Here is a 15716-nt window from a genome sequence, read left to right as displayed (position 1 = left end):
TGATACGTCACTAAGTCTTAAGGTGACAAAGGTGACTATGATTAATTTTATGTCTACAATATGAACCCCCACCCCCAACCCCTAATCAGGCAAGGAAAGAAAAAACTGCACTATCGAGGAGAATCGGATCAATGATGAAATCATCTCATGTTTTTTTTTACATGATTTAAAGAGGTTTCCAAATGGTTTATTATTATGTATTTGGCTAAAAGCCGATGCTGCCATATCACGATTATGTAAAAATAATTGGTTTATGGACTTTGAAACAAAACGACACAAATTAAATGAGACAATATATAGAGGTAAAGCGGAGATGATTATTTAAATGAAACCTTTAGAGATAGGTGGTGCAATAAATCATGAAAAGAATTAATCACTTATTTAGGTAATGATGAGTAGTAGATACACTAGTCTTAGCATCTTCTAGTATCTGTAATTAGTCAATAACTTATTTCGATTACATTATCACCATATATCCCACATGATTAAATATGTATAATACAGAAAATTTGTTAGGCGATATTATATTTCATTTAGATAAGGCTTGTTGTACAAATGATCTGAGAACGGTTGCCATATACCCCTCACCTTTCCCATCCCCACCATGAAAGACAAGATGCAAAGACTAGTTGCTCTCATGATCGTTGATGTATATCATGACTTACATATACATTAGTTAAACGCTCAAACACATACACACACACACACACACACACAGACAAACACACACACACACAAGGGTTGATGATGGAATCGATGATACTATATGGAATCATATGACTCATGAGACACTCAATTAATATATAACCACCCCCACCAGTCCCTCTTCTCCACCTCCTACCTTACTTAGTAGGAAACACGATGCACGTGACAATCTTGACAATCATCCTGGCTGGTACCCTCCACCCCTCCCCCCCCCCAACAGCCTCAGCCTATGTCACTGTAGTCACTACCCCGATTTCAAACCCACGTGGTAAACATCCGTGCCAATGGGCAGTTCAACAGGGAGGCGTGACGTAGGGTTATGGTGCTTCTGTTGCATTCTTTACAGGAGGTTTTGGCATCCCGTCGCCAGAGGTGGAAAGGTGTTAATGTGGGCATTTTCCCTCAGTAGTGATGCTTACCTCCCAGTTTCCCCACCCCCAGTCGGCTGCCATATAAAACAAAACTGACTCCCCTTACTTTCACCTTTTCTGGGGGTGGGGGTAATATTAGGCTAACAAAATGCTACACCTTGCGGCCCCCCTTTTGTTAGTTAATGTTTCGATATGTTGCTTTGCTTGTCATTACAGTCGGTCGCCAAAAACCAAGTCGGTCTTGAAATCGACCAAGATCTAGGCTCTCGGTTAGATGACATAGACATTGGTCACAAGTTTGAATTTAATGCAACTATTTTTATGTCTTAGGATATTTTTTACAGTTTGAGGTATACGTTGGATTATACAACAGGTTTACAAAGCTATCTGGTTTAATAAGGGATTTGATGACGTCATCGTTTGCTATGATGTAATAATTTTAATGCTACCCCCCCCCCCCCCATTCGTTACCGATTCACAATATATGATACCGGTGGACGCACATTACAATTGTCCGTCATGTAGGACAATTACAGATCCACTTCCTGTTTGAATTACTCCCTGCCACCAATTGTTTTTATCTGAGTTAGGTTTGAGCTTTTGCCCTCTTCCCAACCTCATTGTCATAACCATTTGAGAGGAGAGGGATATGTCTCTCTCAATCCAACATTAAACATATTTCATAATTCAATTACCGAAGAAGCATCCAGGAAAGTTGTGAAGTACTGTTGTAGTGTGAACAAAATTCGTTCACTTTTATTTTGCATTTCATTTGCATATTAAAAGTATATAAGAGAATCTTTTACACTACTACAGTAATATCATATCGGTGGTAGCACGATATTATTTCTTCCACTTTGAAGGTGGATATTACAAGGAGAGGAAAGAGAAGGTTTAAAACTGTCTTTGAAAGATATCCGTTTAAAACTAGCGATCGTTGTGGTAGGATCCCAGTTCTGTCCTTATTGTCAGTTAGTATAGGCTAAGTATGGGAACATCGCGCTAGGTTTCCAGGATCATGTATGGGGTTATATCGCGTAGATTATTGTATGGTTGTTTTCCTGCAAAATTCACACTAAAATGTACTTGTAAAATGTAATGCAGGTTCCCTGTGATAGGTAACAATGAGGTTCCCAGGGTATCGCCAATACGTCATTGTTCAACCATGGCAATTCCTGACCTTGGGGCGGAGTCAATGTCCCGGATGCTCGGTGGGTGTGGCAATAGCTTTAGTGGGCGAGTCTCGCCTTATAACGTAACATGGCGACTACCGTGTCCCGTACACCAGAGGACTGCTGGATGACAGATAACACCACGACTGAAATATCACACGAAAATGGGCTCGTAGAATATTCTGATAGAAACAAATACTGTAACTATGATGAATGCATCGAAAAAGGTGAGTTAATTTTTATGTATAACTTGAGGAAAAGTTGTTGCGTTGTTGGTTGTGTTTACGTACACACCCTGCCATGCCCATGAACAACGCCCAGTGCAGTGACGCACACACCCAGTACAACTCGAGAACTGCTGAATTAGTACTGTTGTATACTAGTGTTACTAGTAATATATACTTTAATGTATGTATCCTTCCATTACTAAAATGCACCTGTGTCTTTGAGTTAATTTAATGTTCCTACTTTCCAAACATTACACGAGTGATAATGTTCTACCCCAAATTATGCCAAAAGGAATAAGATACAATTAGCATTAACGACCATTTCAATGAATGCTTGTTTCGCAAAACCCAGTTACGAATTGAACTGCCGTGTTCGTTATGTCTATCGTATAATGTCTATGATGTTAGGCCTAACATTATGTCGTGGTATAGGGCCTAAGTACATGCAAATTTAATGCACGCCTTAAGTTCGTGGTTTATACATTACACTTCGTCACTGTTGTAGATTGTCTGTACACTGCATTCGAGCAGTATTTCCAGCAAGCCTTTAAAAACAAAGGAATATTTGGAGCTTGTACGATTGAGAATGATAGTCATAAAATTAAGTATCATCATAGACTCACAACAGTGACTGTAGGCCCTAGGTCTATGTTGTAACCCAACACTGTGGTGTTCTGAAAATAATAACCATTTGAACTGAGCTACGGTTCAGTTGATATGCAGAAAATTAAAGAATTGCAATTGGTACCAAGAAAAGCATAGGCTTCCCAATGACAGTTAGTTTCGATCTAGTAAAATCTGAAATCCCCATTTCCTCATCCAGTTAGTATTAACTGTTCTTAAGTTAAAATTTAGGCTCAGTTCAATTCAAGGTTTATAAAATCATATATCATATATCTTACAATTATTCATCCTACTAGTGCATGAGCATAATCCTAGAAATTATCAATTTTTTTTTTATTTAACAGGCAGAATTGGCAAGATCATAGACCCCATTAGTTTCAGACACATATTTCAAAAGTTTCCATTGTGTTGCCATCTTGCCCTTCCAAAGGTTTTTCAAAATTTAAGGCACAAAATACATATGAAAGAGAGAAATATAGAAGAAGTACAAAGATTGTTAGTGACATTGTTATGATACACCACTCTATGAACACAATAGTACATGCAGTTCTTGGTCTTGACACATAGATTATGGGCAACACAAAGTGTAGTGTGGGAAAAGGGGGGGGGGGGGAATGAAAATAATGTCTTGCTATAATGATACAATCTACAATGCTGCTTTGAGACTGCGAAGATATGGTTTTAATTTTCATCTCTATATGCTGTTTTCAAAGATTTGCTGAAATTTGCCTCAAATGTGATCAGAGATTTATAATAGACTGTAAAAAATTGTGCTGAGCAAAGGTTGCCAAGCTAATATTGTTCACTGTATGCGCCATGGTAGTATGATTAGCAGTGTCAATTATACACGGGGCCGGCAGGCGATTTGCCCTCTGAAAACCGACATGAGAGCGAAGAAAATAGAGCTGCGAGCAAAGTCACCCCCATTGTCAAGTCACTAAGATATGTTATGACTAATTTCAGTCACCCTATCATACAAATCAGTCATTATTTTCCAATTATTTCTGTTTGAATACAACATTTTCAGTCCAGGAAATGTTGATGTTTTCGATGCACCATGCTCTGCGAAATTTCATCAGTGCCGCAATTCAGTCATTGCAACATGTGGTATATGCTATTAGAGTATGTCCAGTTGGAATTTCTCCTGATGCACACCTTGTGTTTGTATAGCCTACGTCCGCTTTAGGAAATAGTTATGCACATGCACGTTAAGTTTCAGCAATTCCCGCCAATAATGATTGTTTATTTACTTTTTTCGTGATAGCCTACAGTATGTTATGTTAGGGCTATACGTACGGATAATCAATCAAGCATAGCCGTGGCTCTCAGCCTGAAAGTACAGATCTGGCAAAATGGAGAGATATAATTTGCCACGGTCCCCCCGCCCCCCATTAAAGAAATAACAAATAATAAAGAGATCACCAAATGTAAAAAAAATATGAATCGCTATTTCCACATTCGGATTACATATTGTTGTTCATCCTGTCAGATTTCATACAACATTTGATACATTTTCATGATTGATTTTTCGTGTGAAAAATGTTACAAACTCAACTCATAAAATAGCTCCCTGTGCCCCCCAAATAGTCCCCTTAGCCCCCATAAAATATATTTGGGTTTCACCGTCATGATAAGGTGACCAGATGTCCCCAATTTGTGGGGACAATCCTCGGGTGTCTTGTACCGTCCCTAGATTAAAAGTGTCCTACAGAGCTCTGTGATTGTTTACAACTACAAATGTAAAGTTTATTCACGACTACCCTGTAGCAGATAAAAGGAACCAGATCATTGACTCATTTCACAGCATCTAATTCACATGTTGTACTACAGTAAATGATGAATAATAAGATTACTCAGTTACCCTCAAAGTTTTTCTGGCATTGTAGTTTTTAACTTGGATAGATAGATTATTCTGAATGAGGTGTTCTAAACTTGGGCATTTGACCAACATCCTTGTAGCATAGAACCACCTGGCACAACCTTTAAACATGCAGTGTAGGGAATTACCCTTGATGTCATCATGACCAGGGAGGGGAAGGGGAAGGGTCAAGATCAATACCATGTTCCTGGATTTCCTGAAGAAAATATGGCCACCTTATGGTATGTGATAGTATGAGGTAGCTTTATAGCAATGCTGAAGTCTATAGAAGGCATTTATATACATTCCTTCAAAGACATAATGATGTGGACATAGGGTTTTAGCCTTCTTCAGGTCTGAGCACTAAAAATTCCCTAGAAATGAGATCACAGATCTATTCAAAATATCACACCATTGAAATCTTTGATCAAACTTGCCCTGAGCAAATATGTTAATTTCCAAATGCATTCAGATTAGCATTAGAAGGTGAAACAAAAGAATAATGCCTGTTATTGAGTTACAGTACCTGCATTCCTTTCCATTGAAGTACTCCTAGTTGTTTTGATAAAAGAGTGTATTTGAATTTCGAGAATCGTTTCGTTTTCAGCAGCTAAGGTACAGTACATGTGCAGTATACTTCATCAATTCTCTGCAAGTACCCTGTGGAATTTCTTCTTTCTTTTTGGGGGGGGGGGGGGCTGGAATCTGATAGTTCTCTCATGCTGTTCACTTTGTTGATTATAGATAGAGACACAAAGGGATCCAAATGTATATATATATATATATATACTGTATATATATATATTTATATATATTTATTTACACTGCTAGTAAATACAGGTGGTGTGAAAGGTCAAAAGTTTAACCCTGGTTGACCTTGACCACTGTCAGCTATCGAGGTGATAAAGCAGTTAATTGACATATAATCAGACATGAGCTTTTTTCGACAGGAACACAGATTTCCTCTTTGTTGTATATCACCTCCCACTTTTCTTTCCTTAAATTTTCCGTGGTTTTGTATTTTCCAGACTTATGCAAATTTTCACACATCTTTGTCAAAGAAAGAAAAGAAGATGAAACATCGTTTCATCTAATTGGGAAGAGAATTATCGTCAGGGAGAATATCGTCAGTGCTGTTATTTACAGCGTCGGTCCCTCGATGTACAGTTCCGAGAATTTCATGACTTTATATATCTTTACATATATATATATTCATGCCAACTCCCAAATCGAACATTCGCACAACTGGTACAAGCCTACACAAAAGGCGTATATAATGCAATGTCCATCATGTGTGTGGTCTAGTTGATATTTGCATGCAGTGCGCGAGCTGGCTTAGACTGTACATCTCATAGTGCGAACACTCACTCTGCCATACACTTTCATAGTGTTTTTTTTTAAGAAGTCAGCCTCATGTCTGAATAATATTGCTCCAGAACTTCTCCTACGATATCTTCTTTGCAGGCTGTGACATATTGTTATGCGGTAAGAAGTTTTTCATATTGTTTATGTCCTATCTGTTTTTTCTTTACACAGACCAAACTTACTTTGCCTGTGATCGGTGTCAGAAAACCTACTGGTAAGTTTATGTAATGTGATGGTTACTTTAAAGTCCTTAGGTTCAATTTCCTAATATTCACTGACTAATATCCAAAATTTCTATTTTGTCTGAAAGATATCAACAAATGTGTATGCACTAGCGAACTTGACATTGGAGAGTAGAATTTGACACTGGTAACTTGAAAAATGCATAAATTGACACTCTACATTTAAATAACAAGTGACTCAAAGGCTTCTAGTGAAACCTCAGTGTATATCAGTACCTTTAGTTAGCCAGCACAATATTAGTACGCGTATCGTACAAATATTTTCTCCAGCAGATTCACCAATCGCAAAGGAAACTCAACAAGGAAAGCGATAGATTTCTCGAAATAAGTGATGGTATAGTATTTATGTATAACGTTACCGTACATTTAGACTGGAGATATAGCCGATTGGGAGTGCTTCAATATTCAACATTTAGATGAGTGTTACATAATGCATACTGTGGGCTAGTTGATCGACAAGTGTGATGTAGTGATTACATGTCTTGTCTCGACAATGCCACTCCAGTCTCCAAAGTTGCAAAAACTTTTTGCTTTTGCCTTTGTTATTGTTGCACATACTGTAATACACTATACTTGCGTGTGTGTGTGTGTTGGTGATTAACTTTCACAGTGGTTTTCAGTGTTATCTTGATACTTGTACATTACAGATTCTGATTCAAGCCTTAAGGAATAAAAATGTTTACGACACTTTATTATCTATGGGAGAAACTGTACAACTTTTGATCGTTATTAAAGCTAGAGCTGAAGATATTTGGTTAACGGCAGTCGATTCATCTTCCTAATGAAAAGAAACCCCTTCCTGTTTTGTCCTTGTAGTCTTCAGCAGGAATGTTTAATCGTGGCAACAGTAGCCCTGCTGACAAGGTGATTCCTTGCCAGGATTGTTTGAACTGTGGTATATATATATATAGTTGTATACAGTAGTACATGTGTTGAAGGAATCGTAGTCAGCAAGGGCAAAGTGCTCAGCACAATTACTAAAAGACTGTCTGACTGTAAAATTCATTGTATATCTATTGTTAAGTCCTGATGCCCCATGAATATGTTGGCCCTGTTTGTAGTGTTGGGATTTGCTTTGTCTATTCTTTTGTGTCTATTTTGGGTCTCATATGTACAGGTGTCAATTCACATACATGTACAGTTATACTACTGCACCAACTGTTATAGTAAACCTTTTTTAAAACAGAAAGGCAGAAAGAAATTGTTAGGTCTCTAGGGTTGGGGAAGAACAAAGTTTTCACTTCAACCATTCTTGAGGAGGTTCTGAAAGCCAAAGGACATGATGTTAATTTGAGGACATTCATTTTTATGGCTGCCTTGTTTGCACCACTCTAGATATAAAGCTCCATGGTCTACTTGGTGATCGGAAACTGCTATCCTGTTTAGATTCTGTGTTGATGATCTGGAACGAACTCAAAATATTCTAATCTGGGAAGGGATACCGTAGACCAAGGTCGAGCGAAGAGCCTGAATCACAGTTGTAGCAGTGAATGATGGTTAGCTCAGGTTCAGAAGTGAGCTCGACATTCACATAAAAGTTCTTTAGCTATGTAACATATATATGTATTGCACCTTATTAGTACAGTCTACTGCATATAAAATTCGAATATCATTTCCTTAGATACAGTCTGAGGTGCTGAATCCAGTGAAAACTCATAGCATTTTAAACTTCACAGAAACGTGATCTCTCAAATGGTCAGGTCAATACACTGGTTTACATGCTCAGCGGGCCCAGTGGTCAAATACTGTTTAGTAATTCCTGATTCCTGTTATTTGCTTAAAGGAAAACAAAGACAAAGAGATAGGAGGATCTCTAAAATAAATTACTGTACTGTGTTTCTGGGTTTTACTCTCTGGGTTTTACTCTTTTGACTCATGAGATATTGGAGGAAGCAATTTGAAAGTCACCTTTGACCTTGGCAGTGAGAAGTTGTTACATGTGATGCCAAGGAAATCACCAGAAACATAGTGGCAAATCTTTTATTATTTTACCTTGTTGACTGTTCTAATACTTAAGCCAAAGCTGGTCGTGATTCTGTCTTAGGCTCCCAACACTACACGGAAGTACATGTAACTATATATAGTTCGAGCATTGAGAGACTATGTACATCATGGCAAATTTGTCTGTTATCTAAGTTTTGATGTGAACAGATAAAAAGCAAACAAATAAAATACAGTTCTAGTTTCATTTCATTCATTGACTGCTTTTCAAAAGTGCAAAACGTTACGAAGAAAATCTTGAATGCCTTTTGTCCATTTTGGCTTTCCATGAAGTTAAAACAAAGAACTTGATGATCAGTGGTTACATGTTTAAGGGTAATATTGAAGAATAGAAATGATTTTTAGTATAATAACTCACAATGTATTGTTCTTTCTTGCAGTGCTGCACATGTACAAGACCCATGCCATCCCTGTATAAATCCAGTAAGTATGGGAGGGGGAAGTATGAGATATCAAGTATGAGATACCAAGTGTGATATGAGCAACTTATATGAGATATCAAGTATGAGATACCAAGTGTGATATGAGCAACTTATATGAGATATCAAGTATGAGATACCAAGTGTGATATAAGCAACTTGTATGAGATATCAAGTATCAAATACCAAGTGTGATATGAGCAACTTATATGAGATATCAAGTATGAGATACCAAGTGTGATATGAGCAACTTATATGAGATATCAAGTATCAAATACCAAGTGTGATGTAAGCAACTTGTATGAGATATCAAGTATGAGATACCAAGTGTGATATGAGCAACTTATATGAGATATCAAGTATGAGATACCAAGTGTGATATGAGCAACTTATATGAGATACAAAGTATCAAATACCAAGTGTGATGTAAGCAACTTGTATGAGATATCAAGTATCAGATACCAAGTGTGATATAGGTCTAGGTTTGAAGGAAAAGAAATTTTGAGAGAACAAGTAAGGATGTCCAAGTAAGAGGAAGCTAAATACAAGAGAAGAAGCTTTACAAGACAATCACTTTTAAAAAGAAGAGAGACGAGGGAATAACTATGAGGTGAGAAGTATGAAAAGGTGTTTGACAGGAACAAGTGTTTTGGGAAAGCATGCATCAAGCAGGAAGTGCAAGAGAAGAAGTTTTATACAAGAGAATCATTTTCAAAGAAAATCTCTGAGGGACAGGCGCGTAGCCAAGGGGGGGGCAAAGGGGGCAGCCGCAACCCCCCCCCCTTGAGCAATATTTTTATATTTTTTTTATTAATGTTTTTATTATATCGCTAGTATTTTCAAAAGAGAAAATGCTAAGATGCAACTTACAAGGCCTGGGAAGTGCCATTTCCAGCGGTGTTGGAGGCATTTTCGGCCAAAATTTTTTTGTACGCTTCGCGCCAAATATGGTGGCACTACGCTTAGATAGTTTGCAATGCCGAATCTACAGTTTCGCCCCTCCCTTGGCAAAATTCCTGGCTATGCGCCTGGTGAGGGAACAGCAATTGTGTACAGTACTTACAATTATGTACATCAAAAACCAGCATGAGAGAACAAGTTTGAAAGTATGAGAAACTACGACCAAGGATGATGGATGTGAGAGAACAAGTGTGAGGCGATAAACATGATAAGAGAAAGATTTTGAACTATGGTAAGATGGAATAACTATGTAACAGAACAAGTTTGATAAAAAAAAAAAGAAAAAAAAAAGAGAAAACAAGCATAGCAGGATAAACTATGCGAGAATGAGAAGGAGAGAACAAGATGAGGCAATAGCTATTAGGTGAGAAATATTAAAACATATTTGAGGGAACAAATGTTTGGGGAAATCATTATGTAAGAGGGTGGAGGGGGTTGTGGGGGAACATGAGACAACAAGTATAGGAGAATATGGTTAAAAAAAAAAAACTGGCATTAGCACTTTGCTGCTTAGTGAGGGCCATGCCTGTAACCAATGTAGAAAGTTAAAAAGCGTCAATGTTTCTTCCTTAATCAGTGTTTGCTTCCTGGTGTGTTTAGTGGCTGTTGCATTATGTTAAAGGAACACTGTTGCTTCATGGTTGTGTATGTCTGCTGTTGTTTTACATGAAACCATCACTGTTGCTTCCCTTGTGCTTTTGTGAATTATGTTAAACTATCACTGTTGCTTCCTGTTGTGTTTGCTTGCTTTTTGTAAATTATGTTAAGCCATCATTGTTTGCTTCCTGGTGTGTGTTCTTGCTGTTGAGTTATGTTCAAGCATCACAGCAGCTTCCTGGTTTGTATGTGAGTGCTAATGTACATAAGATAAAATGTTTACCACCTTTTACCCACCCCCCCAAATAAAAACCCCACTCTCCCCAAGACAGAATGTATAATTTACACCCGTGGTTCAGATTTCAAACCGTATATGAGTGTGATGGGTTGTATTAATTATTCATGTAACAATTTCAAGAAGAATGTTTCTGGGCCTCAGATCCAGAGAAATCACAGCAATGGAAGAGCTCTAACTGTTGGAACTTCTTATCAGCCAACATTTCCGTCGTCGATTAATTATATGATTATCTGGTAAATAAGTTACCGATATTAACAGAATAATCGTAGATCTGTCCACATACAGTAAGGTAGGCCTACATCAAAGAGTGACATTGTGAGAAGGATGTGTGTATGTACAGTGTAAGTAGTGTGTCTGTGGAGCTCTTTCCCCTGCAGGAAATCAAAACATATTTTTAGCCTAGTATTCTCATGGACTGTTTGAGAATCCAAAGTTCTGTAAAGAACATGGTAACAATACAAGGGGTTAAAGCTAACCCTGGGTCTTCAGTATTAGTGCATGGTTCCTGTTATTGATCTTCATTATTAGTGCATAGCTCCTCTTATTAGTTCCAGATGATAAAATGTTTAAGCTGTGAGACATAACTGCTATGTAATATTAGTGCTGCCAGTTAAATGGCCTCTATTGTTTTCAGAAAAATTCAGTGCTATTTTAAACCTGTAATTGAATAGTCTTTTATGTAAAGCGATATATAACATACATATAGTTTAGTCAATGGACTGTATGGTTTACAGTATTGACAGTGTGTGATGATGTCTAAAGGTGACAACAAAATGGTATTCATTCAGGGATTAATTAAACTGTGTTCAAAAATTTTGTGTCACACCTTTGAAGGCTCAGAATGTTGTCTCTAGTTCATGTGTATAAAGGTACAATACATGTTTGGATTTGTATAGCAATTTGACCATTTTGCATAGATAGCATTTCAAAATGCGACTCTAGCTCATAGGTGTGTTATGGGCCATCAGGGGCATAGCTAGACTTCTTTGCATTGGGGGTCCCAAAGCTTTTTTCCAGGTGCTGGCAGAACTCATTTTCTAAAGCAGAAGGTCCAACCATTTTGGGGGGCCAGATGTCTATTTGGGAGACCCAGGCCCCCCCTTCTTGCTATGCCACTGTGGGCCATACTTGATGTTTTAAATCCATGCTTGCAGTAGCACACTAAGACTGACGGACTGGTTATCACCATCCAAACTGTGAGCCACTCTACGTCTGTACCTACAGTAGAAGTATAGTCACAGTATTATCCATATTGTACATTAGCAGTCACCTGTATGGACTGTATGTTGGAACATCCATCCTGTCTGTCTTCAATATGGCAGGCACAGGCAGCAGACCTGTTTTAGCTGAATGCTATGAATATCCTCTACCGTACTACTCGGTCGGTTTTCATGAATATAAACGATGTCCTGGTTTGAGGGGAAAGGGTTTCTGGATAAATGACTTCCTGCCTGGAGAATAGTTACGTGCATGCTCGTTGGCTTGACCTTTCTACAAAATCTGTAGAGCTTTGCTAACACTCTCCATCGTAAGAATTCCAGCTCGGTGGAGAGATACTGTATCTACTGCAATGCACATAGTTAATTGTAACTTTGTGCGATGATGTCGGCTTTAATGATTACATTGATGGCGAATGAATATTACGCTCTCTGTAGCCTCTGGGTAATATCCAACGACAAGAGAATAAACACTGTTTAGTGTGTGATATAGTAGCTCAGTTGTGGGATCAGAACAAACACTCTCCAGTGTGTGATATGGCAGCTCAGTTACGGGATCAGAATAAACACTCTTCAGTGTGTGATATGGTAGCTAAGTTTACGGGATCAGAATAAACACTCTTCAGTGTGTGATATGGGAGCTCAGTTTACGGGATCAGAATAAACACTCTTCAATGTGTGATATGGGAGCTCAGTTACGGGATCAGAATAAACACTCTTCAGTGTGTGATATGGGAGCTCAGTTACGGGATCAGAATAAACACTCTTCAGTGTGTGATATGGCAGTTCGGTTACGGGATCATGTATGCTGTAGCGTTTTTCCTCCTACTGATAATTGAAAGTCAGCGAAAAGCAGACAGAATTGTTTACTAGACAGTCAGTCTAGAAATGCAAAATGCAGTAGTCTCTCCACATGTACTGTATGATTCTCACCGGGTTGTTACAATGTATAGGACCACTGATTTGTGTCATTTTAATTCAAGTAGTCATGGATACACCTTGGTCATACTGTAGACTGAGCATGGAAGGATAAGTTTATGTTTTGTCAGGGTCTGATCTATCCACACACACACACACTTAAAAAATAATACCAGATGTCTTTCACGAAAAATAGGGAGATCTACAATTTTCCAGCTAACAATTTCATGTGGTTAGGGAAAACTGGGAGGAATTGGGCACAAACCAACAAAAAGGAGACAACAATAGGAAAAAGAAACCCAGCAAAGAACTTTTAACGCCAAAAATGGGAAATCTTGCATTTTTCAAATTTCTTTGGCAGGAGGCAAAGAAACTGGTCCAGTCAAACAGTATTTTGGCTTTCTTTTTAATAGCCTACCAATTTAAGAGAAGTTACATAGCAGAAAATTGTTAAATACTCCCAAGAGAATTTTGTTTTCACCATTTTCATGCTGTTCAGTTGGACTCAAGCTGGTGTATAGGCTCTTAGCATTGGTAAAAACATTGGGAATTGATGATCACAGTTCACTCCATAGTGTTCAGCTAGATTGAGGGCCCACACAGTTCCTACCCTTATACAGGGTCAATTGTCATTAGATAACAACAAGTTGGTATTTGGCTTTTTTTTCACCCTATTATTGTGCTATAAATTGCTAAAAGTTTTCAAAAGAATATTCCTTAGAGTTTCTGACTCTCCAATTAATCCCAGATAACCAGCTGTCTCCAAGTAAACAATTAAATGAAAATTAAATTAAAGACAATTAAATTAGGAACAAGAAATTCTTTGAGGGTCAGAGTTGAAAATGCATCTTCAAGTTCTAGCATGTGTGACCATTATTAGACCTTCTAGCATACTTGAGGTCATTATTTCTGATGACCTTTCAGTATTGGTCGTGCAGTCCACTGCTGAATCACCACTGGTAGAATGTGTTAGTATTGTAACACTCACTTGTACGGTACTACAAGCGCTTGCAGGGTAGCCTATTCTAGAATGTTTCAATCTTGTTCACACTTTGTAGTGAATGCTAAACACCCCCCCCCCCACCCAAGGCCTTATGATTCCTCATAGCCTGGTACAATCAGCATGTACAACAAGGTATTTTTGAGGATAAAATTTGACCCTGACAGTATGCATGCAGTATTTAAGTCTCTGTTTAACATTTGCTAGTTAATTCCAATGTTGTTGTTTGTGACGCTGAAGTTAGTGTTTGGATTCTTTAAAGCAGCATTTTGCGTTTGGTCGCCGTTTTCTATTTTTTTGACATGTCCATCGAGTTTTTTACATATATCAATCACAAAACAGCAAACTAAGATATCAGCCAAGTTTTTCCCTGCCAACATCGTTAATTGGCGAGTAATTAAGGATATTTGCAGAGAATGAGAAATGTATCCACGACAAAATTCCACATTTAAAATTAATCGCATACAGTACCCCAAACCCACTAGTTTGAATTCAACCAATCAGAGATGCAGGTTTAGTTATGAGCCATTGCTAAAAATAGATTCAAGACTTTGCGTTGGCACAACCAGGTAGTTGTTATGGAACTCCCTGGTAGAGCTGCCATATAGACTGTACACAAATCAAGCTTGTTGTTGGATTACGTATTGGTCAATGACGTTCGTAGTGTTTAAATATTCATATTATGGGCGTGGTTAATTGGGATCCCAACGGAAAATATCTTGGAGAAAAACAAAGTTGAAAGTTGCAAATTTTTCGACTTTTATGCCACCATTTGAAGTCAGATTTAAATAGATAAGCTAGTTATGTATGTCGTTATGGCATAGTGGAGTCAGTGAGGTTGAGAAATATCATAGAAAAGGATGCAAAATGCTGCTTTAAGGGAAGCCTTTAGTGATCTCTCTCTCTATATATATATATATATATATATATATATATATGATGGTGTCTTTCTTGACTACACTGTTGCACTAATAGTGTATTGGGATTGTTTGACAATGCGTGTATATACAGAGATAGTACAGTGAGGTCAGAGATGTGTTATTTTATGCATGAGTAAGTTTACCTGTTTGGAAATTGTTGGTGGAGAAGAGGTTTTCACTTGTTATGATCACTCTGTTTTGTTTGGAAACAGGTTACAAGCTAGCAGAATATATCCTAACAGACCCATAGTTTATGGTCACCTAATTTGAACTGTCATCAACACCGTTGTGTTTAGTTGCCCTGAAGGGTCATTGCTGTTAATCTTAGATGTATTAATCCTAAATTGTGAATCCACTGGGTGCTTGAAAATAACTGATAACTTAATATTCAAATTTGCTAGAATTTAACCCAGCAGTGGTCACCTAACATTAACTGTAATCGCAATTTTTGCTACTGATTTGCTACATCAGAAAGATACATAGTCTGAAACAATACAGTCACATAGCCAAGTTTGGTGTTGCTAGTGTTGGGGATACATAGTAATGTGCATCTTTTAAGTGTTGGTTTATTTTGATATAGATCTGTAATAATTTTGTGTACAGTACATGCTGTGTTTCAATGCAATACAAAAATCTAACAGGTGATATTAACCCTGAACTCAATTGGACAATACCAAATATCTGTGTCTTGATGAAACTATGTTGGTTAAAGGAAGTCAGTATAATTAGCACGCTATAATTGCTAGAAGTTTCAAAAAGTAATTTCCTGGAGGTCTTTACTCTCCAAATTGTTCTCAGACATTTTTAAGGAACACACAAGAT

The 15716-nt window shown here is 37.7% G+C and overlaps 1 protein-coding gene across 1 annotated transcript in view; it reads left to right on the top strand.

The window, feature by feature from the left end:
• Positions 1 to 2025: 2025 nt before the first annotated feature.
• Positions 2026 to 15716, top strand: part of LOC139979587 (uncharacterized) — a 30142-nt gene continuing 16451 nt past the window's right edge. The window contains exons 1-3 of the mRNA XM_071990534.1: positions 2026 to 2475; positions 6494 to 6536; positions 8946 to 8988. Of these exons, the coding sequence (XP_071846635.1) occupies positions 2337 to 2475; positions 6494 to 6536; positions 8946 to 8988 (225 nt within the window). The 5' untranslated portion in view covers positions 2026 to 2336. The remainder of the gene's footprint in view (positions 2476 to 6493; positions 6537 to 8945; positions 8989 to 15716) is intronic.

The sequence above is a fragment of the Apostichopus japonicus genome, chromosome 14, assembly GCF_037975245.1.
Source record: "Apostichopus japonicus isolate 1M-3 chromosome 14, ASM3797524v1, whole genome shotgun sequence".
Classification (NCBI taxonomy): Eukaryota; Metazoa; Echinodermata; class Holothuroidea; order Aspidochirotida; family Stichopodidae; genus Apostichopus; species Apostichopus japonicus.
The sequence above is the reverse complement of the archived record's forward strand: the minus strand, read 5'-3'. Positions and strand labels throughout refer to the sequence as shown.